The sequence below is a fragment of the Myxine glutinosa genome, chromosome 8 (assembly GCF_964187855.1).
Source record: "Myxine glutinosa chromosome 8, kmMyxGlut1.1, whole genome shotgun sequence".
Classification (NCBI taxonomy): Eukaryota; Metazoa; Chordata; class Myxini; order Myxiniformes; family Myxinidae; genus Myxine; species Myxine glutinosa.
In genome coordinates, this window is record NC_136268.1 from 107,867,159 (window position 1) to 107,889,534 (window position 22,376).

Consider the following 22,376-nt stretch of genomic DNA (forward strand, 5'->3'; position numbering starts at 1 on the left):
GCAACTGGACAGGTGTGTGGAGCAATGGATGAGTAGTGAGTGTGGTGGATCAGCACGAATGCGCTTGGGGAGAGAAGGGTGCAGGTGGCACCAGGTGTGAGAGCACAGGTGTGCAAGTGAGTGGTGTGGAGAGAGTTGGAGTAAGTGGTACGGAGTGGTGTGCATGGTGCGAAGGTGTGAATGGGGGAAGAGTGGACCCCCATCACGGATACCCGGGGCGGGTAGTGTAAGTGTTAGGTAGAGGGTATAGGTAAATTGTGGTTGGATATTGGCATTTGTGGTGCGGTTGCAGAATGGTATTGTGGATGGGTGCATTAGTGTTGTGGAAATGGCTGGGCGTGTAGCCTGTTAGTGTGTGTAGTTGGTTGGGCACTCCACCACTGTGAGGATGTCGGCCAGGTGAGGCCGCAGGTGGGCTCTGGGAGCCGTTAGTGTCAGTGGGGCCCGAGGATCCGGAGGACGGACCCGGGTAGCCCAGTGCCAGAGAGGGCACCGAGTGGGGAGAGCGCCAGAGGGCCTGGTAGTTAGGTTAGGGTAAGGAGCAGGTAAGCTCGGAGGCAACTGCAGTGGTGGAGGTGTGCAGGTGGGTAGACCCGCTGGGAGAGGTACACGCCACAGCCCAGAAATTGTGCGAGGGCACCGGGAGATGAATCGGGGGAGTGAGACCCCAAATTGAAAAGCACCACAGTTTGGTCAATGGGAATTGGTTTTTAGAACCCATAGTGTAAGTTGGCCAATGGATTGGCAGGGAAAGACCCCGGGTAATGTAAAGTTGTTAAAGTCATTTAGGAAATAGTTAGGATTGATGAACCTGTCGCACCATACGCAGCCACTTACCTGTGGTGATGATGACTCCACACCTGTGTTTTCTTTGTTCTGTGTGCAGGAAAGGAGAATTGCTGTTGGATTTGTGAGACGCATCACGACGTGGATGAGACATTGGGGTGATTCCAGCTCTCCCTCCCTAGGAGGGACTGATGATGAATTGGTGATAGCAAATTATGATGTTGAGTTGGAGATGGCAAATTTTGATGAGAGTTGAAAATGGCAAATTTGATTGGTTAGGAGGGAGAGAAGACGAATTTGGTTTATGGGAGGAACGGGGAAGACAGTAGGGACGTTTGTTGATTTGTAAAGTAGATGTTTATGGGTAGTGTTGTGTTTTGTGGATACAGTAAGGGGTAAGGGAGGGGCAATGTAGGTTACCTGGTGGGGGGGGGGGGCATACGGTAGGAACGTACCTGTCTCACCTGGTTCCCATGTGCCCCTAGTGTGCATTACCTAATGTTGCGTGCACTTTTGCGCCCTTACCACCTTACTCACTTGTCTTCTTCTTTTGTCTCCCACCTCCGAGGATCTGGCTTTGGGGCAGAGAGAGAGGAGAGAGAGGTGCTGGCTCCGCAGTTGTGGGCCTGCACTTTCGCTGCTTGCTGCCGGGATCGATACACCATATGGACCGCAATTTTGGTGGCCACCCACAATGGACCGCAGTTCTTTTGCGGCCAAGCACCACCCGGGGATGGACCTATGGGTCAACGTGGCACCTATGCCATACAGGTGAACCACTAATAGTTGGCCACCAGACGGCCACAACCTAGAAATGGACGCGGTTGGCGCCTTTCTTTATTTTTGAAGGAAGCCAGAACACCAAGTGCACCACACGAAGGCAGGACCAGCGGCAGAACATCGGCCGGCTGCGACACCACCGGTGATTTATAAACACTTTATTGGTGCACCGGATGGTGCTGATTGTACATGATGGGGTGGTGCTTTTGGTGCTTGGAAGGGGTGCTCTGCACATTATTAAAGGCCGTAAGGCCACAGAGCACTCGTGGGTTGGTGTATCGATGCTGGCATGCGTGCTCTCTCTATGCATAACATCTGCATGTGTTCCTCCAAAAACAGGTCCTGGATCGTAGTGTAAATATCAGCGTAGTCTTGTAAATAATGCTCCCTACCGGCTGTATGTTTAGTTTGCGAATTCTTTCCGCGATTCGGTTATCCTGTGGGTGTGTTTCTGTGAGGAGAAGGGTGCAACGTCGCAGGGGGACATATTTACTCATTTGTGAACATCTGTAAAACTGTCGCACTCAGGGTAGAGTTAATAGTAGAGGGAACTACATCTGAGTGCCACACTAAAATAGGTAAAAATTTATCGGGTCGGGACGCCCCGAGGGTAGAGAAGGGTGCAATGTTGCGGATATGGGATTTGGCCTCCATATCCGCTTGTAAATATTCCCCTATTTCCCCAATACTCCCCAACTATCCCCAATCCCCCATTCCCTAGTGCCATTGTCTGTAAACAACACTCTGTAGAACCGACCTTCCCCTTTTTCCCCCATTAAATGTCGTGCCCAGGTCCACCGCATCTCACGTAGACAACTTTCGGACATCTTGCTAGTTATTCTTAGTCTATGTCAGTTAAGGACTCGTTTCCATTAATTCTGACTCTTCGTTGCACCAGAATGTGATTGTATGGCACCAGTAGTGAGTTTAGGACCTCCGCATACCTCCTCCCATCTTCCTCATGAAACAACAACAACAACAACTACAACAACAGCGCGCGGGGAGTGTGCGTCCTCACACCGGCTTGGTTAGCCGCCATTGCCCATGTGCGCCGACGGGGTTACCACGAAGGGGCTGACTGTCGGCCCCTCGTCAAGGGCGGAGCCTGGTAACCCCCCGCACCCAATAAGAAGCAACGGGCCGATTCCATCTGGGGCGGAGCTAACGAGCCGAGGGCGTGTCACTCCCCGCTGGATATACGCAGCGACTTACCGGATGTGAGATCAGATGCGCCCCGAGCTTGAAGTGAAGAGAACCAGTCGCCACCTCCGAGCGCTGAGAGACCTCCCGCATCTCTGGACCGGACCGGGTCGATTCTGCCCCTGAGCCAAGGTGCACCTTGAGCCTCGACTACCTGCCCTTCCTTGCCATCAATCCCGGTGTGAGTCAGTCTTGTCCCGTTTATCTGTCGTCTGTCGGGGTTACTATAAGACCGTGATTAAGTGCCTACCTTCCTATGCTGTCCCTCTTGTCCTTGTAATCTCAACGTTCCGAAATATTATAACCTCCTCCGGAGGTCTTGAGAACTGTACCCCTGGTGTCGTGTCATTTAACCCAGCCGTTGTGTCCTTTCCTCAATTGATTTAGCGTAACGCGACTCGGCCAACGTTCGAGTATAATCGGGTAAACTGTGCAGACGCGGTCATACCAAACCGCTCGGTAAACCAACATCCACAACCGCGTCTGTAACAATATGATAAAGGGAGTGGAAGACAAGATGGGGAGAGAGAGGGAGGCACAAAACATTTGAGAGCAGGGACATCGGGAGGGAGAGGGCTTGGGGGGTGCAGGTATGGGAAAGGGGGGGGGGGTTGGGTGGAAGAGGTATAAAACACATGGACACTGCTAGGACTTCCAGGAAAGAAGTCGCTATTTCAAAAAAGTGGATCTGGGGTGAATTAACGGGGGAAGAAAATATCAAGGTTTTGGATGGGGGAAGATAAGAGATAGTGGTGAACAGCTGTTTTGAAGACCTGGAGGGAGGAGTGTGATTGAAGAGAGTGAGGTAGTTTGTTCCAGGGGCGGGAAAAAAGAGGAATGAAAGAGTGAAGGTGAATAGAGAGTCGAGATTTTGGCAGTTTAACCATAAGAGAGTTGCAGCGAGATCTTGTGCGACCTGCAGGAATATTTGGGGGACGGAGCACAGACAGAGCTGGGGGAGCAAGGCTGGGGAGGAGTCGGTAGAAGACAGAAAGACCACCAAGCTGCCTGCGGTAGGTGAGTGAAAGGCCCTCGGAGTTAGCTTCATCATGGGAGATTCCAATGCTTCTGAAAGCTTTGGTTACAACAGTGCGAAGCCGAGCTAGGTGTGAGGCAGGAGCACCGATCCAGAGGGGAGAGCATTATTCCATTGAGCTGCGGATGAAAACCTTGTTTATGGTGAGGAGCGCAGGTGTGTCAAGGAAGGACTTTGCACGACGGAGGATGCCCAGTCGGCGACTGCCTTTGGAGGCCAACTTGGAATTGTGGTTTAACCAGGAAAGATCATGGCAGATAGTGAGACCCAAAAGCTTGAGTGATAGAACTTCTTCGAGAGAAAGTAGATGGGGTTGTCCAGTCGGTCTTTTCGGAGAGACATATTAAGAGTGTGAAATTTGTCAGGATTGAAAGACATGTTCCACTTGTTTGACCAGTCTGTGATTGAAAGACCAGTCTACGATTTTTTCCAGGTCTGCAGAGATTGAGGAGGCTGCAGACTGCCGATTTGAGGGATGAGGTATGGAGCGGCAGAGAGTGGTGTCATCAGCAAAGAGTGGAGTGGAGTCATCAGCATCAGTATTCGGGATATTTTAAGTCTTTGGGTTATTTGGGAACTTTACGGATCTTGAGGAACTTTATGCATCTTTGGGATATTTAAGTATCTTCGGGGTCTTTTGGGTGTTTAAATGGTTAAAAGGTATATTCCAACAGTACATAATTAATACAACAACACAACAACAACATGCATTTTAAGGCCATTTTCCCTGCTAGAGCGGGGGTTAGCCTTGCGGTCCCCATGACAATCTTCTCCATTTTGCCCTATTTTCTGCATCTCTCCTTGTTAACCCCCTTGCCCACATTTCTTCTTCCACCATCTTTAGCCAAGTCTTTCTCGGTCCTCCCCGTCCTCTACTTCCTTCTACATTAATTTCCATCACTCTTCTCAACCAGTCACTTTCATCCTTCCTCAACACATGACCAAACCATCTCAACCTGTTCCTCTTCACAGCATCAATCACAGGCAATATTCCCATCATCTTTCGCAATTCATCATTTGTCTTCCTCTCTCTCAACGATACTCCGCACATCCATCGAACCATTCGCATTTCCACCCTTTCCAACCTTCGTTGCTGCTCTACGTTCATTACCCATGTCTCGCTCCCATAAATCATAACACTTCTCACACATGCAGCATACACCTTTCCCTTCAGCTTCAACGACACTCCCCTCATCATCAACATGCCACTCAGTTCCCAAAACTTCTTCCATGCACATCTCACTCCAGCAACCGTTGCCGAGTCTGATCCACCTTCTCCAGTCAGCATGTCTCCGAGGTAGCAAAATGTTTTCACACCTTCCAGCTTCACGCCATCTCCAAGACCCAACTCAACATTTCCTCCATCTGCAGCTCCCTCGGTGCACACCTTACATTTGAATGTAGCTGCCACACTGGTAAATGACCCTCTCAGACCACTACATTTTTGATGAACCCACTCAGCGCACATTGTACATTGAATGGAATTCACTCCGACACCCTTCCTGCACACAGCACACGGCCACTTCCCAGTTCTTTCCACCACACCACATGCTTTACCACTTGCCATCACCTTCGTCTTTCCAATATTCACCTTCAGACCTTTTGTCTCCATACATTCCTTCCACTTGTTCACCTTTTCCTTCAGTCCATCCATACTTTCTGCAATCAACACCAGATCATCTGCATACAACAACTCCCACGGTAAACCCTCCTTTACGTTCTGAGCCAGCACCTCCATCACAACTACAAATAGTAGTGGACTTAGTACCGACCCCTGATGCACTCCCACCTTCACCTCAAATTCACCACTGTTCCCGTCCTTCATCCTTACAGCTGTGCGCGCTCTTTTGTACATTGCCATCACTACTCTGATCAACCATTCCTCCACTCCTAACTTCCTCAATGCCCATGTCAATACTTTGCGTGGAACCCTATCGAATGCTTTCTCCAGATCAACAAACCCAAGAAACAACTTCTTCCTCTTCTCCATGTACTTCTCCTGCAACTGCCTCACAATGAAAAGCGCATCTGTCGTTCCTCTTCCTGGCATAAAGCCAAACTGCATTTCGTCGATCTTCACTTTCTTCCTTATCCTCCTCTCCAACACCCTTTCCAATACCTTCATTCCATGCTCCAATAACTTTATCGCTCAGTACGAGCCACATTCCAGAGGGTCACCTTTCCCCTTGTATAGAGGGACGAGGGTACTCTATTCCCAATCCACTGGAACGCGGCCTTCTTTCACCACCAGATTACAGATCTCTGTCATTCTCTTCACACCCCAACTTCCTGCTGCCTTCAACATATCTCCCACAACTCCCGTCGGCCCTCCCGCTTTTCCACTCTTCATTGCTTTTATTGCTTCCTCAACTTCCTTCTCAGTTATCTTCTCTGCCGGTCCTAAAACTGGGTTACTCTCTATGTTGCCATCCCATTCATTCTCTGTATTCAACAGCATTTCCATATATCTTTTCCATCTTCCTTTAATTCCATCTGGGTCAACAACGATTTGTCCCACTTCATCCTTCAAGCAACTCACCCCCATCACATCACACCTCTCTTTCGCTATCTGCTTTGCAATCCTGAATACTGCTTTCTGACCCTCTTCCGAATCCAAGCGTTCTCCGAACATTTTCCTACATGCCTCCTGCGCCTTTGCTACCTCTTTCTTTGCAGCCTTCCTGGCTGCCTTATAACTTTCATGCTCTGCTGTTTCTGCTCCTGTACCCTTCGCCTTCTGCCACTCCTTGAACTTCTTCCTCTTCTCGTCAATCCTCTTTCCAACTTCATCATCCCACCACCATGTTTCCGAGTGCCTCGGTGGTCCTTTTGTCCATCCACATACCTCACCAACGGCTCCCAACAAACTAGCTTTCATTGACATCCAACCACTTTCAAGCTCAAACACATCATCCTCTACCCGACTCAGCCTCTCTTTTAATGCCCCCCTTACTGTCACCTCTTTCAACCTCCACACCTTCATTCTCGGTTGGTACTTCACCCGCCGAGCTCTCCTCGCACCTTTCACCCTTATGTCGCAGACAACCAAGTGGTGCTGTGAAACACCCTCCTCCCCCGGGATCACCTTTGTGTCCCGGAGGTGCCCCCTATCTCGCCCACGCACCATCAGGTAGTCAACGGTTGACGTCGACCCACCTGACGTGTATGTAACAAGCTTATTATCCTCTTTCTGGAACTGAGTATTACAAATCAACAAATCAGCTCCATCAGCAAACTCCAAAATCCTTTCACCTTCTCCATTTCTCACACCATATCCGTAACCCCCATGAACTCCCTCAAAACCATCCATACTCCTTCCCACATGTCCATTCAGGTCTCCTCCCACCACAACAACTTCCTCATCTTTCACGTTTTCCATCAGCTTCTCTATCGCAGTCCATCCACCCCTTGGCCTGGGCACGAACGATTACACCCGGAGGAAATTTATCCTTTGGTAGCGTCTTCCTCTTGAAGATGATATACGGCGGCAGCTTTCCCCCATCAGCGGTGCATGCTAGCATCAACAGTACATAATTAATAGACATACATAATTATTATACAGGATGGAAATGAAATTCAAACGTTAAGTAATTTATAGATATATAGTTGCACGGCTTCTCCGCCTCACCGCTTCACAGACAGCTTCACGGACAGTGTTTTTCGGTTTTATATATATGAAGAAGAAGAAGACGTTTTGGTCACATAATTATTAGACAGGATGGAAATGAAATTCAAACTTAAGTAATTTATAGATATATAGTTGCGCGGTTTCACCGCTTCACAGACAGCTTCACGGACTGTTTTTTCGGTTTTATATATATACACAAAGAATTAAGTTAAGCACCCCCCCACCGTTTTTTTACAACCTCGCACATTACAAGTTTGTTGTCGTCAAAACAGTGTAATATACCCATGATATTGCTATATTTTCTGGAGAAGTGATATTATGGTCACATAAAAACATAACAATCATGCCGTTTTCAATATTTTATTCTGAATAATTTAAGGTGAAATTTTTTGGGAATTTTAGGCATATTTTCACCTCAATTTAAGTATGGAGCTATAGGTCCATCACGGACAGTGTGGATGACGTTTATGTTTTCTAACGTACAGTCATTGTTCTGAGAAGACCTCTAGCGATCTTTGCGTCAATAACGTGTGTAGGACCCACGTGATCGGATCACTGACTCAACCCTACGTCTCATAGACCCTGTAAGCCGTCGTATGCGTTGCTGTGGCAGGTTGTTCCATTCCCGATGTAATGCACGTTCCAATTCATCCAGATTGGCTATTGGAGGGACCATCTTCGCAATTTGTCGTCCCAACATGTCCCAAACGTGCTCGAGGGGGTTCAGGTTCAGGACAGGATTAGGGGGTGCTTAACTTAATTCTTTGTGTAGGGGTGCTTAACTTAATTCTTTGTGTATATTTGAAGAAGAAGACGTTTTGGTCACAATTACACACACACACTGTACATACTGTTGTGCCCGTAGCTAGTTAACACCAGCATTGGATGGATGAGCCTAACAAGCTTTAACTCCCGAGGCGACATCCCAATTATGATGGTTGTTGCACGCACAGGATGGAAGAGATGAGGAGCGTTTGACCACACAAAAACATGGGTTTAATCCGAAACCCAACCAGATACACGACAACGAAAATGTAACGATAATTATTTACAAGCAAGTAAAGCGTAGAATGAGAACATAAGAAAATAAAGCTGAGGTAACTAAATTCTACTTCGAGAATCCTCTCACACCGACACAACTACACACATGGGTAAAAGTAAGAAAATAATAGTTCACTGTCCAGCACTTAGCTGGCCCATAAGGGATCCTGTTGGTGAGGTCGGCAGTTGTCGAAGCTTATAGCCACCCATGCGGGAAGCTCGGCAAAATGGCTGTAACATCGAATGCCGCTTCCCAAAAGCGCTGGCTATCGAGCTGGTGGCGAGCACGTAGATGGCCCGCTTTCTTTTCTCCTGGTGTATTGGGGAAAGACAGCACGGCCTCCAGCTCCTCGAATAGTCCAGCAGTCAAAGCTCCTTCACGATCCCATCAAAAAACGTTCTCTTCAAAAGCGCAGAAAATGGCCAAACTCCTTGCTTGCCAAAGACCAAATTGTGCTCCTTCTTCCTCGCCCCTCGAACCAATCGCGAAGCTCCTTGCTGCCGCCAATACTCCGTGTACGTCATTCGGGAGGCATGGCCTGCCGGCCCTTTTCCCTCGCCCACCGAACTATGGTAGCTCCGCCTCTTCACTTTATTGTGTCCATGGAGCGTGATTAGCTTGGCCGACTGCCGTTTGGCTTGGCCGGCAGCTGCCATAAATGTTAGGGATGGTCCCAGAGGGTATCTCTAACAGGGTAATTAGCCTTAAACCCTACTACTAATTAACACATCATCATCCCTCGTATGATGAAATTTAAACCCAACCTTAAGCTACATTTCATGAGCTTATTACATGGAAATGCCCTACACGTCACACAGTCCATACTATTTCATCTGCAATTCTACCTTTCCTACTGTATTATCTTACGTACCCCCAAAAACGTAACAATACATACATACATACATACATACATACATACATAGACATATATGTTTGCTCCATTATAATAAGAGATATATTAATGAGGCACAATGGACATGTTATCCTTCCTTCTGTATCCATCTTGTCCACCCCACCCATCCTCCCTTGCCCCCCATTTCTCCCCACATCCATTGTTTGCCCATCTACTTCTGCCGTGGGTGTCCCCCCTCCCCCCCACCACCTCTCTGCTGTTCCCTTTGTCCTCTTGTCTCCTGATCCATTCAGTGTACGAGTTTGAGCTCTTCCACGAGCCTCGACTTTGCGTATAAAAATAAATAAATGGACAATCCAACATGGTATCTGGAATTTTAACCTGCGAGATCCCAACATCTTGTGGTAAATGCAAAGAAGGGAACAACAAAGAGGTGACACCCAATAATTATCCCTCATGTAAAGAGAAGGTGTGAGTACATAATTCAGGCTTTTGAAATATCCTTGTGACTTTAAAACATAAAAAGAGAAACAACTTCCCCTAAACTGCGTATCAGTGTCAGTGTGAGTAAGAGTAAGAGACGAAGAAGAAGAAGAAGAAGAGGAAGAAGAGGAAGAGGAGGAAGAAGAAGAAAAGGAAGAAGAAGAAGGAGAAGAGGAGAAAGAAGAAAGAGTAGTTGTGAAGTGCCCAGTTTTTCTTTTTGTTCAAAATTATTTTAGTTTTGTATTTGTTCAAACTGTTGTCAAGGTTTAATTGTTTATTAAACAAATGTCATCACACCGACGATATAATGTTTAACTGAATTATAGTTATGATTTTGTTACCTGCAGACACCAGAGATTTAAAATGTGAAAAGTTCATCATCAAGTTTTCGCAATTACAAAGATGAGATCAAATTCGCAGGAATGGATTCAAACTTGTACAAAATGAGACGTGATCTTTGATTCCCCTCCTTATCTAAAGCACGAAAACTGTAAAATCGTTTTTGGTTTGAAAACCCATCGTCACGTGACCAGTCTCGGTGGTGGAATGGTTGGAGTGTTTGCTCTGAGTCTGGGGGTCGGAGGTTTGAACCCCGGCCGAGTGTGCTGCTTACTTGCTTGATGATCAGAATTTACAAAGGCTAGCCGGCACCGACAAAGAACCATAGGTTGGTAATAATAGCGCAGGCTTTGATGGATCCAATGGTCTCCTCGTGTGTTGAAGATCCCTCGAAGGTAACTCGAATTTCTATCATTAACTTTAACGTTTCCCTGAACAACTTTTCTCAACTTCAAATAGAGGAAGGAAAAGAGTAACATGATGTGTCAGAAAACCGAGTGGAAATAAATCCGCCATACTTCCCTCACCTCGAACCACAAACACTCCCCAAATTCTGGTTTTAACAAATCTTTCTCACCCCAAAAACAGAACACACCGTGAAGGGTCCACCAAGGTCGCCCGGACAACACACCGGGAAGGGTCCACCAAGGTCGCCGGGACAACACACCGTGAAGGGTCCACCAAGGTCGCCCGGACACAAGGAGACCCCATCGATCTGCGACTACCTCCGGTGAGACTTTGGATCTGCAATCAGAATATAAACAAATTGTTATGAAATTATTTGTGGGGAAAATACAATCTATTATGAATTAAATATAACAAGCATTCTGAGTATTGCGCTGCAATACATGTCCCCTACCAAAGTTCAAAGTGCCATAACTTTGTCAAAAATGATCGAATATGCAAATTTATGCACGGTTGATGCTGGTTTTCAAACTTGATCTGAGGTATGCTGAGACACATTTGTGTCATGCCTCGCCTCATTGATAAGCCCGCAAGGTCGCTCCGTGGAGCAGCCTGCACATATTGCAATGTGTGAATTATATAAATTATTACCAACTCACGGTCTGAGGTACTAGCGATTCAAGAGATATCAATTTTTAAAATATTTTCGTTTAATTAACGATATCTGCCAAACCACGTGTCCTATCGCAAATTCCAAAAGGACATTTTAGTGCTGAACAGATCTGTGAAGTTTCCCCTCGATTGGATCAAAAATGAGGGAGGAGCTCGGTTTTAAAGGTTCATGCTTACAAACGTCATAACTCTGAAACCATGTGACGCATGACGTCATGCTCGCTGACTTCTTTGTTCGTCATGGGTATGCGATTATGCCTGCAAAGTTTGGTCTCGATCTGTTCAGCCGTTGCAGAGAAAAAGGGGTTTTCGTGTTTTCACGAAAAACAATATGGCGGCCGAACCACGTGACGTGTGACGTCGTAATTACCATTAAAGTATTCTACAGACCGAGTCCATCATATGGTGAAAATTTTATCTGAATCGGCCCTATTATTGCAGAGAAATTGGTTTTTAAAGGAAATTAAAACTTAAAATGGCACTGAGTTAAGGATCATAAGAATTATCAGAATTACCAAAGTTCAAAGTGCCATAACTTTGTCAAAAATGATCGAAACGTCGTGAAGTTCGACCTCGATCTGTAACTTATCATGAGGAACCCATGTGCCAAGTTTGAAATCATTAGCATTAAGAGTTTAGAAATAAAGTTCGGAAAACTGTTCTTTGCGTGACGGACCGACGGACTGACGGACGGCGTGCAAACCTATATTCCCCTACGGTGTACACCGGTAGGGGACGAATAACAAGTGACCATTGATTTCAAACTTGTGATTGTACGTTTATCTTAATTTCACATCATATAAAATTATTACTCGCTTACCTGCACAAGGTACAGTGATCACCTTTTTTGAGGTACGATGTTAGCTTTGTGTACCCTCCTGTCTGTTCGTGAAGGTTATTGTTCGTTTTGAAGACCTTCTGAAGGACTGAAGTGGATTCAGGGGTGGGAAGAATGTCTGTGGCTGCGAACGTGAACCTGGATAGATCTCACCGGGTCTTCATGACGGTTTTCTGCCTTTCCACACTTGTACATGCAGGTGATTAAACTTGTTTATTCCAGATCGGTGTAACTCATCATCCCAAAACGACAAATCACAATATTCTCTGGGCGACAGTGGGGCGATGGCTTATTAATGTCTTGGATAAATATTTTCGTAGTCTCCTCATTGGCATTGGAAATAAACTTTATAAACTGAATTGTCAATAGTTACCAAGAAAGAAAATGCATTGTTCCCTATTTTTTAGTGCACATTAATTATATAATCTATTAATTAGTCAAATTGGCAATTTTTTTATTAAAGTATTTACAAAGGGATGTAGTTTATTAGAAATGAAAATATAAACATAAATTTAATTACAAAGCATAAAATTGCCAATTTGAATGGAAAAATAGTGATTTTGAATGTTCCATTGTTGCCAATTTGATGATTTAGTGCTATTCACATTAAGAAATATAGCTGTGAATGAACTATATCTCGCACTGTGACAAAAATGGGCTCAAAGTTTGTATTTTTTTTTTGCTCTTTCTGCTAATGTATGTATGATGTTTATGACTGTAACAGTTATTTCACCAAACCACTAATACGTGGGGTTCGTCCTAGATGGGTTAACCTAACCAAAGATTATTATAATTTTGTAATGGACAGTTCATGAAAACGCATTCAGATCATTAAACCCAATCAAAAAACTGCACAAAAAAGCGACATAACTTGTCTGATCATGTTATTACCTTCGCAAAAGCGGAAGGTTATGTTTTGATCGCTGTGTATTTATTTGTATGTCTGTGTGTGTGTGTGTGTGTGTGTATGTTATTCGCATAACTCAAAAAGTATTCAACCGAATTGCATGAAATTTGGTGGGATGATTGGTTATTATACGGGACACATTTGATTAGATTTTGGGAGCAATCGGGTCAAAGGTCAAGGTCAAGGTCACGAAAAGGTCAAAATCGTATTTTTACCATAGCGCGGTCAATTTTTATCCAATTGGCATGCAACTAATGCCAAAATGTTCAGAATTCAATGCCCGATCTTGTGATATACGACATGACCCAGTGAAGACATTACCCTTGTTAGCGGTTGGGGGTCAAAGGTCAGGGGGGTCACGACCTTGCAAAATGTGCGTTTTTTGTCATAACTCGGTCAATTCTTATCCGATTTGCATGAAATCAGCACCAAACTGTTCACTGTTCTGTTCCCTACACTCCCATGCCAAGTACAGAACAGTAGCTGCGGCGAAGGTATGCGCTCTACCGAGTGCCCGTTCTAGTTACCAATTTATTTAGTAAAATATACTAGGTGAAATTGCCTTGTCATATATAGAGTAGCATACACTTTATGTTTGTATTATATTCTTTTATACTTGAGCACCTTACTTGCGAACTTCCAGGTCCTATCCATATTCCTCATCATCACCTTCACCATTGTCGGGGTCTTCTGTCTCTTCAATGTCTGTTGGGAGCTGAATGTTCTCACATTTCTTGCACTGGCACAGATCTGTACATCTCAGTCCAAGAGAGATACAGCATGACTCATCAGCATTTGGAGGTTTACACTTTGATCCCCTACATCTGCAGAATGCAAGTTCTCGAACACTTTCAGGAGCTGGAGCTAGGTGCATCCAGTCAATTGTGAGCTCAGTGCCATCCATCTTCCAACCATTGCCTGCAGGAGATGGCAGATCCTGGTGTTGCACCAGGCTTTTCTTGTAGATGCTGGCTTGATAGTTAGCTCTCTGGATGTGCTTTTTGAGGGAGTCCTGGTTTGGGGGCATGACACTTTCAGGTCTGGTTGCTGTCTTCAACATGAGATATCTCACTTCATTTACTGAAGTAATTTCCTTCTGTCCATACAGTAGGCATACAAACTCTTCCAGACGACTGACCATCTCTTCAGATATGTCATAAGATGTACCAAGTTCCTTGAATGACTCTATAAGGGTGGGATTCTTCTGCAGTAGTTTAAAGGCTCTTTGTTTCCCCTTTCCATAAAAGGAACTGACCGAATCACAACCGGTGAAACAGTGGAATCCTATGAGAGCTTCCGTCAGTTCATCTCCCAACTCCTGCTGAACAGCACCGACATCAATTGTGCGCACTTTGTCCTCTCTACCAGTATAAAAGTACAGCGGTGAACTGATTTGATTAGTAAGTCCCAAGGTGATCACAAATACATCTGTATCTGGGCTCCTGATGATAACTGGTGGGCTGTTACTTGTAGCAGCTATGGACTTGGCGTGTAATAGCATGCGAGTATCTGCTTCCTCGTGATTACAGGATAATTCTTCTATTGCTTCAAACTTGACAGTTCCGTCTGTGTCTGTACAAATTGAATGAGATTTGTCTTCATGGGCTACAACCAAGTGAATTCCTTTGAGCTGGTCTGCCTTGCATCTCTTCCATTCTGCCACAAGGAATTTCACCAGCTGGTGCTTGTTGCATACAAGGATGTTGCAAGGTGTGTTGTTGCAAGGATGCTGCCATGAAAATGCATACCGACTAAGCCTACCGAGTAAGTATTAAAAAAAGTATTGTTGTTATAATTCATTCTCGGACAGAACATGCACAATTGAACGCTTAGCTTACTTCTATAAACACAAAGTCGTCCTCGTGCGCTCGCACAGAGACGAAGCTGGATCCATATCAATATGATGGTAATTTATGCCACACGGTGGATTTTGAATCTTTTGATATCCTTTTAAATACGTTTCTATGAATATCGATTATATTTCATAAAAACATGGTTAGCTTTAATATGACAAATGGTGGTGGAGTGGTCTACTGCAGCGACTGCCTCCGTCATGCTCGTTACGAAATGTTAGATCATCACTCTTTGTTCGGGAAACATAATTTACATTGGTAAACAGAACTGACCGCACCCATGGCAAATAAATGGAAAATGTAAAATGTCACTTTTTCACTTCAAAATCTGTGATCGAAGTTGTCAATGTCGCCTTTCTAAGCCAAATTATCTAGGCTTTCATCATCACGAGATCACATCTAAATTAGTAAATATAATACCCACGAAGCTCACCTTTGATTAGTTCTGTAGGACAGTCATTTGTAGGCTTTCTACTCTTTCTTTGGGCTTGTTCTATCTTAGATGTATCGGTGAATTTCTGATAGCATCGCCGATGGAATCGAGCATTATGAGGCTTCGGATCACTCGTACTCGTAGCTGTCGTACTGGTACTGCGTAGATCTAATTGCACACAGTCCGAGCTACCGCCGATGGAACTTATGAAATCGGTGGCGATTTTGGCCTTTTCTCCGTCAGAACTCTTCCAAACCTGAGCACATTCCAATGCTCTGGACCAAGTTGTATTGGTAAATGGTTTCAGAACGGCTTCATTTACTGAAGAAAAGTGAATGAAACATCTCTTTTTATCAGCCACCACGGCTTTCGCGGAAGTGGCGTCGTCCGCCATGTTGTTGTCAAGTATTCTTCAGTCGCGAACGAGGATGCTATAACTGCTTTGTGATTGGTTCATTTCGTCGATGCAGGGTTATTTATCGCCGATTTTAACAGATATTCCGAGACCAAATAAAGCTTTTATTTTATTGATTTTCAAGAAGAGATGGGATGTTTATTGAGAGAACAAAACGATTTTGCGATTATTATATTTTTTCATACATTTGACAGAGGTTTTTTGCCTCTGCCAATGAGGGGACTACGAAACAACATCTTAAATGGGCTTGCCCCACAGTCTATGGAGGATAGGCATGTTTCAGGCATGTTTTGAGCGAGGAAGCTGATATTTGGACACGACACTGACCAAGCGATTTGGTTATAAATGTCGTTTTAATTATCGTTTTTTGAAAATCAATTAATCGATTTCTTTTTCATTTTTCGATTGTTTAATCAATTAATTAATTTTCAAGAAATGACAGATTCGGATGAAACGGTGTTGGTTTCGGTACGTTATTAGCCAATTGATTAACAAAATAATTTTACGGATTTTTATTTATTTATTTTAATTACACAACTAATCAATCAATTATTGTACACCACTCCCTCCCAATTCCGTCTCCATGTGCTGCATGGCGGCATCGCCAGGCACAAAAGGCTCTCTGGTGATGTTCCGTGCTGGAGGATATGTTATTTATTTGTTTGGCATGGGGCAGTGTCCTTTGAATGTAGCTCTACTTTTTTCATTAATTACCTTTGCCACCAAAGATGGATGGAGGTTATGTTTTCACCCCTGTCTCTTTGTTTGTTACTTGCCGGAAAAAATTCCGGCAAGGATGTTGGTTGGTTGGTTTGTCTGTCTGTTTTTCTGTCTGTTACTTGCCGGAAAAGATTCCTGCAAGTATGTTGGTTGGTTGATTTGTCTGTCTGTTTGTCTGTCTGTCTGACTGTTTGTGCGCAGCACTACGTCCACACCGTTGCACATAGAATCGCCATACTTTACACACATATTTATCTTGCCCTGGAATAGACTGTGCCCAATTTTTAACTCTCTGGGCCCAAGGCCTCCATTATGACGTCATAATTTGATAATTTGATAAGTACAAAACTTCATCCAATCAAGATGCAATTTCTTGAGTGCCATGTCGGCATAAACTGGTGAAGAAAAAAATATAATGATGACGTCATCCGTCACGTGATTCGGCCGCCATCTTGGAAAACCAAAAAGATTTGCACCTCTATATCTCCGAAAGTGCTGAATAGAAAAAATTGAGACATGGCTCATTGTAAAGAAAAGAACTCTCCATAGGGGAATAAAATATGTTAATGATGATGTCATAGGTGCCCTCCATTATGATGTCATAATTCGACAAGTACAAAACTTCATCCGATGAAGATTAAATTTCTTGAGCATAATCGAGGAATAAATTAGTTTAGAAAACAAATAATGATGTCATCGGTCACATGGTTCGGCCGCCATATTTGTCCAAAATGGCCGATAAAAAAGTACATTCCGGCATGTCCTCGGTCTCTGACCGATGTTTCATTTGTTTGTCTGTCTGTGAACAAAATATGTCAAAAAGTTGTGGACGGATTCAAACGAAATTTTGCAGAGAGGTAATGTATGTGACACGGACAAAATGATTAGATGTTGGTGAAGATCCGGATCCGGATCCAGCTCGTAGAATTTTTGAAGTCATTCTTCACCATTGGTAGATTGGGCCAAAAACGATACATGGCAGGATATCTCAAAGAGTTGTTGACGGATTTGGACAAAACTTGGTGGAAAGGTTGGGAGTCTGACAAGGACGATTCGATTCGATTTTGGTGAAGATCTGAATATGTATTTCGATACGATAATAATTTAATTATTTTGTGATTCTTTACGATTGAGTGATTGGGTAAAAAGCAATAAATAACATGATATTTAAAAAAAGTTGGCGACGAGTTATGACTAAACTTGGTGGATGAGTTGGTTAGGTAAGAAGAACAAGCCGATTCGATTTTGGTTCAGGTTTAATCTACAGACTTGGCATTTAATATGGAATATTTTTTTTGTGGGGGTGAACTTACTTTTCAAGATGACTTAGAACCAAAAGTTCATTGGAATTATGTTGAAATTATTCTAGATTTTGTTAATGTGACCTTTAAAAGAAACAAAAACCACATTTGACATTTCGAAGCAAATAAATTGATCCTTGAAAGTGATGTAAACTGATATCGAACTCAATTCACGGACAGTACTGTGTTAAACTTCTGTACGTTTTCCAGAAGTATCTCTTTATTTTTCACATTAGCCAAAAAATATTTCAACAAAAACAAAAGCTAAATTACGACTGAGATTACGGACAGTAAAATTACAGTTCAGTACTTCGTGTAACCCCCACGAGCATTCACGAGAGCACGTACACGTCGAGGCATGCTGTTCTCGAGATTTGCCAAGGTTTGGACAGGAATCGCTTGCCATGCAGTGACAATAGCCTGCTGCAATTCACGCACAGAGGTCGGCTGCTGGTCCAAGTGGTCGATTTGACGCGTTAATTCTGCCCACAAGTTCTCTATCGGATTCATATCCGGGGACATGGCAGGCCACTCCATATGCTCTACACCACGGTCAGCAAGAAAGTGTTGGATCATGCGAGCATGAAGAGGCCGTGCATTGTCATCTTGGAAGACAAAGTTTCCTCGAAAGGCTGCACGAGCAAATGGAAGCAATGTTTCTTCCAGAATGACCCTGTACTTGAACTGGTTTAGGTTTCCATTCAGAACAACCAGGTCAGTTTTGCCCCCTGCATGAAAAGCAGCCCAAACGGTCACCCCACCCACCTCCAGGTTGGACACTTGGCACTATACAATCTTCGTTGTGGGCTTCATGCACTTGTTTGCGCACTCGAATGCGGCCATCTTGACGATAGACCAGAAATATAGACTCGTCACTGAAGGTCACGTGATTCCAGTGTCCTGGCTGCCATTGTCGGTGCTCTCTGGCCCACTGCAATCGGCGCTGGCTGTGTTGTCTGGTCAGGCGTGGCTTTCTCAGGGGACGCCTGGCACAATAGCCTGCTTGAACCAGTCGTTGGTTGACTAGCCTTCTGGATACAGGCACATTTGTCAGTTGCTGCCACACAGCCCTAAGCCGATTAGCTGACTTGGTACGGCCATTGCAGACTAACCGGTGCAGCTGGCGATCATCTCTCCTTGTGGTTCTGCGTGGACATCCTGGCCTCGGTATTGGAGTAGGGACACCCCTCTGAGCCTTTCGTTTCAGGATCTTTGACACCTGACCTTGAGTGATGCCATACTGCCGAGCAATAGCACGCTGTTTCATGCCAGAATTTCATAAAGCCACCACTCCATGACAAACAGCATTATTAAGTTGACGGACCATCTCCAGAGGAAGCCGCAATAACCTTTGTAGACGTGCAGCAGTTGTTTTCCACTAATACAGAACGCAACAACCCTTATATACCCGATTGTGAAGCCAATTGTCAAATGTACCTGTCCTTCCATTTTGTCACGCCACCTGTGATATAATCCTGTTATTGACTTCTTGCTGCGAAAGACAATCAGTGACATGGTTCTTTCAACAAAGACATCACCGAAAGGTAAAAGAAACTCACCAGATTGATATACTGAGTTCAGAAAGTAAACCCAAGTCAAGAAAAAAAAATATTCCATATTAAATGCCAAGTGTGTAGTTTATTATTCATTTGTAGTGAAAATTACACCTTATTTAAAATAGGTTCTCAGAGCGCTGCCACCCACCATCCATATCTATCTCTCTTTATATATATCTATCTATATATCTATCTATATATCTATCTATATATCTATCTATCTATCTATATATCTATCTATCTATATATCTATCTATCTATATATCTATATATCTATCTATCTATATATCTATCTATCTATATATCTATATATCTATCTATCTATATATCTATCTATCTATATATCTATCTATCTATATATCTATCTATCTATATATCTATCTATATATCTATCTATCTATATATCTATCTATCTATATATCTATCTATCTATCTATCTATCTATATATCTATCTATCTATATATCTATCTATCTATCTATCTATCTATCTATATATCTATATATCTATCTATCTATATATCTATCTATCTATATATCTATCTATCTATATATCTATATATCTATATATCTATCTATCTATATATCTATCTATCTATATATCTATCTATATATCTATCTCTATCTCTATCTCTATCTCTATCTCTATCTTTATCTCTATCCATATCTCTATCTCTATCTCTATCTATATCTCTATCTCTATCTCTATCTCTATCTCTATCTCTATCTCTATCTATATCTATATCTCTATCTCTATCTCTATCTCTATCTCTATCTCTATCTCTATCTCTATATCTCTATATCTATATATCTATATCTATATCTATATCTATATCTCTCTCTATATATATATATATATATATATATCTCTCTCTCTCTCTCTCTCTCTCTCTCTCTCTCTCTCTCTCTCTCTCTCTCTCTCTCTCTCTCTCTCTCTCTCTCACATAGATTCATCCCATATCATCTTCAATTATCCTTCGCCTAATTATCCTACGCTTCTTCCTGCCCATGGTACACTAAAGCCTGTGGTGAGGCAGTTGCTCTGAACAACTTGCTTTCTCTTACTGGAAGGCCAATCCATCCTAAGGCAACCTCAGTACATTCAAAAAAGTCCAAAACAAGTGTGCGTCCACTCTCAGGAGAGTCAGAAATCAATACCTGTCCAACCTCAAGGAAGAAGAGTCGAACTTTGCTCCCTCTAAAACCATAACTGCAACTAACAGCTGTGATGTGGTCAGGGTCAGCAAGAAGACTGTCTGTTGAAATGGCAACGCAGGATGGTTTGATTGAATGAACACTTTTGAGTGTTTTGTTTTAGTCCAGCCTCGAGATGCAAGCGGTGCATGACCTCACCGATGTTTCTTTCATGATCCACTTTGAAACCGCCATAAAATAATGTCGTCCAGGTAGTTTTATACACCTAGTAATCCCTGAAGGATTGTCGGCATTAGCTTTTGAAATACAGCAGGGGTTGATGCAAAGGTGCATGGAATTCTGTAGCTGCAGAAAAGTTGGTTTTTGTGTAATAAAGTCTGTCAAACCCCGGGTGTCATCGTGCAGGGTTACCTGATGGAAAGCACCAGCAAGGTCAGTTGTTGAAAAGACTGTAATGCTCTCAGCTTTGCAATAAGTTCCCCCATGTAAGACAATGAGTGACAAACCCCGATTATTGCTTTGTTGTGCACCTGTGGATCGATTCACATCCGAATTCCCCCTTGGTTCTTCTCAATGATAACAACTGAAGAAACCCAGGGAGATTCATGAACTTTCTCAATTATGCCCATGTCCAGAAATCGTTTCAATGAGAGTGGAAGTCGTCGCAGTTTTTGTGGTTCAGCAGCAGAATCTTTTCAGACTTTAAACTTGTGCATTGACAAAAACAATGTAGCATCACAACGATTTGATCAAGTCCATTCCCAGAAATGTAAAACAAGAGATGAGCTGCTGAACAGAGTATGTGACGTACCAGTGAAGCAAGCTGGATTCTCCGTGCAGGTTGCCAGAGACATGATCATTACAGAACGAAATGAGTGCAAGCTTAGAGAAGGGTTGAAGTCCAGACTCGGGGGTGTCGAGAGTAACCTGACCGTCCAGGCCTGACCTGACCGTGAAGAAGAGATTTCTTCCAGGCCCAGCATCAGCTGGGAAGTAGATCATATGGTCAATGTCATCATGTAAATGCATTTGGTTCAAGTTTGTTGATCGTACCAGGCAGGAGACACCGGTCGTAACTGCAGCAAATGGCTGCAGAGGCGGTGTACAATGTCACCTGTCACTGATAATGGTGTACTTGAAGGAAACAAACTCCAAAGTCAGTCATAGCAGCCGGCCATAGAACAATTCTGTCGCTGTGCAGTTGAGATCTTCCTTGAGCATGGAACGAAGTCCAAGTCATCTGCCCAATTGGGACCATCCAGATGTTCCCTGAGTGCATCCTTAAACAGGCGGTGAAAATATTCGACCATGCTGTTTGCCTGTGGGTGATAAGCTGTGGTCCTGTGTCGATCTGTGCCAAGAAGATGATAAAAGGAACTCCAGAGCTGGACTAAAATTGACATCTCTGATCCGAGATGGTGATAGAAGGAACACCAAAGCGGGACACCGAGCCAGTGAGGAATGCATGGGCACAGTCTTCTGTCATCGTGGTAACCATGGGTATTGCCTTGGGCCATTGCATAACCCATAAACGAATCCACGCATGTGAAGAGGCATCAAAATCCTCGTGAAGGTGGCTGGGGGTCTACAACGTCGATGTGGACATGATAAAAATGAGCTGGTGGCTCATCAAAGGGTTGGAAAGGAGCTGCCACATGGTGGTGTATTTTGGAGGTTTCACAAGCAAGACATGAATGTGTCCACGTCTGCATATCTTTGTACCTGTGGCTCCATTCAAAATGTGCCGAGAGGAGGCATTGTGTTGCACGCATCCATGGGTTTGACAGTTTCTGGAGGATGTCGAAAATAGCTGGGTGGGAAAGCTATGGGCACGATCGGCACGATGGCCCCTCTGGAAACATCACCAAGGAGGGCGAGTTTAATACTTGAGAAAGGAACATCTGCTAGTTTCATGGTGTTGTTTGCTGTCTGCGATGCCTGGACTGTGTCGTTGTTTGGTTGTGCCAATGCCATCT

General features: G+C 43.9%; 1 protein-coding gene across 1 annotated transcript in view; it reads left to right on the forward strand.

The window, feature by feature from the left end:
• The first annotated feature begins 10,722 nt into the window (after positions 1–10,722).
• Positions 10,723–22,376, forward strand: part of LOC144893316 (B-cell receptor CD22-like) — a 49,578-nt gene continuing 37,924 nt past the window's right edge. Inside the window, exons 1-2 of the mRNA XM_078783658.1 lie at positions 10,723–10,877; positions 12,119–12,261. Of these exons, the coding sequence (XP_078639784.1) occupies positions 12,177–12,261 (85 nt within the window). The 5' untranslated portion in view covers positions 10,723–10,877; positions 12,119–12,176. The remainder of the gene's footprint in view (positions 10,878–12,118; positions 12,262–22,376) is intronic.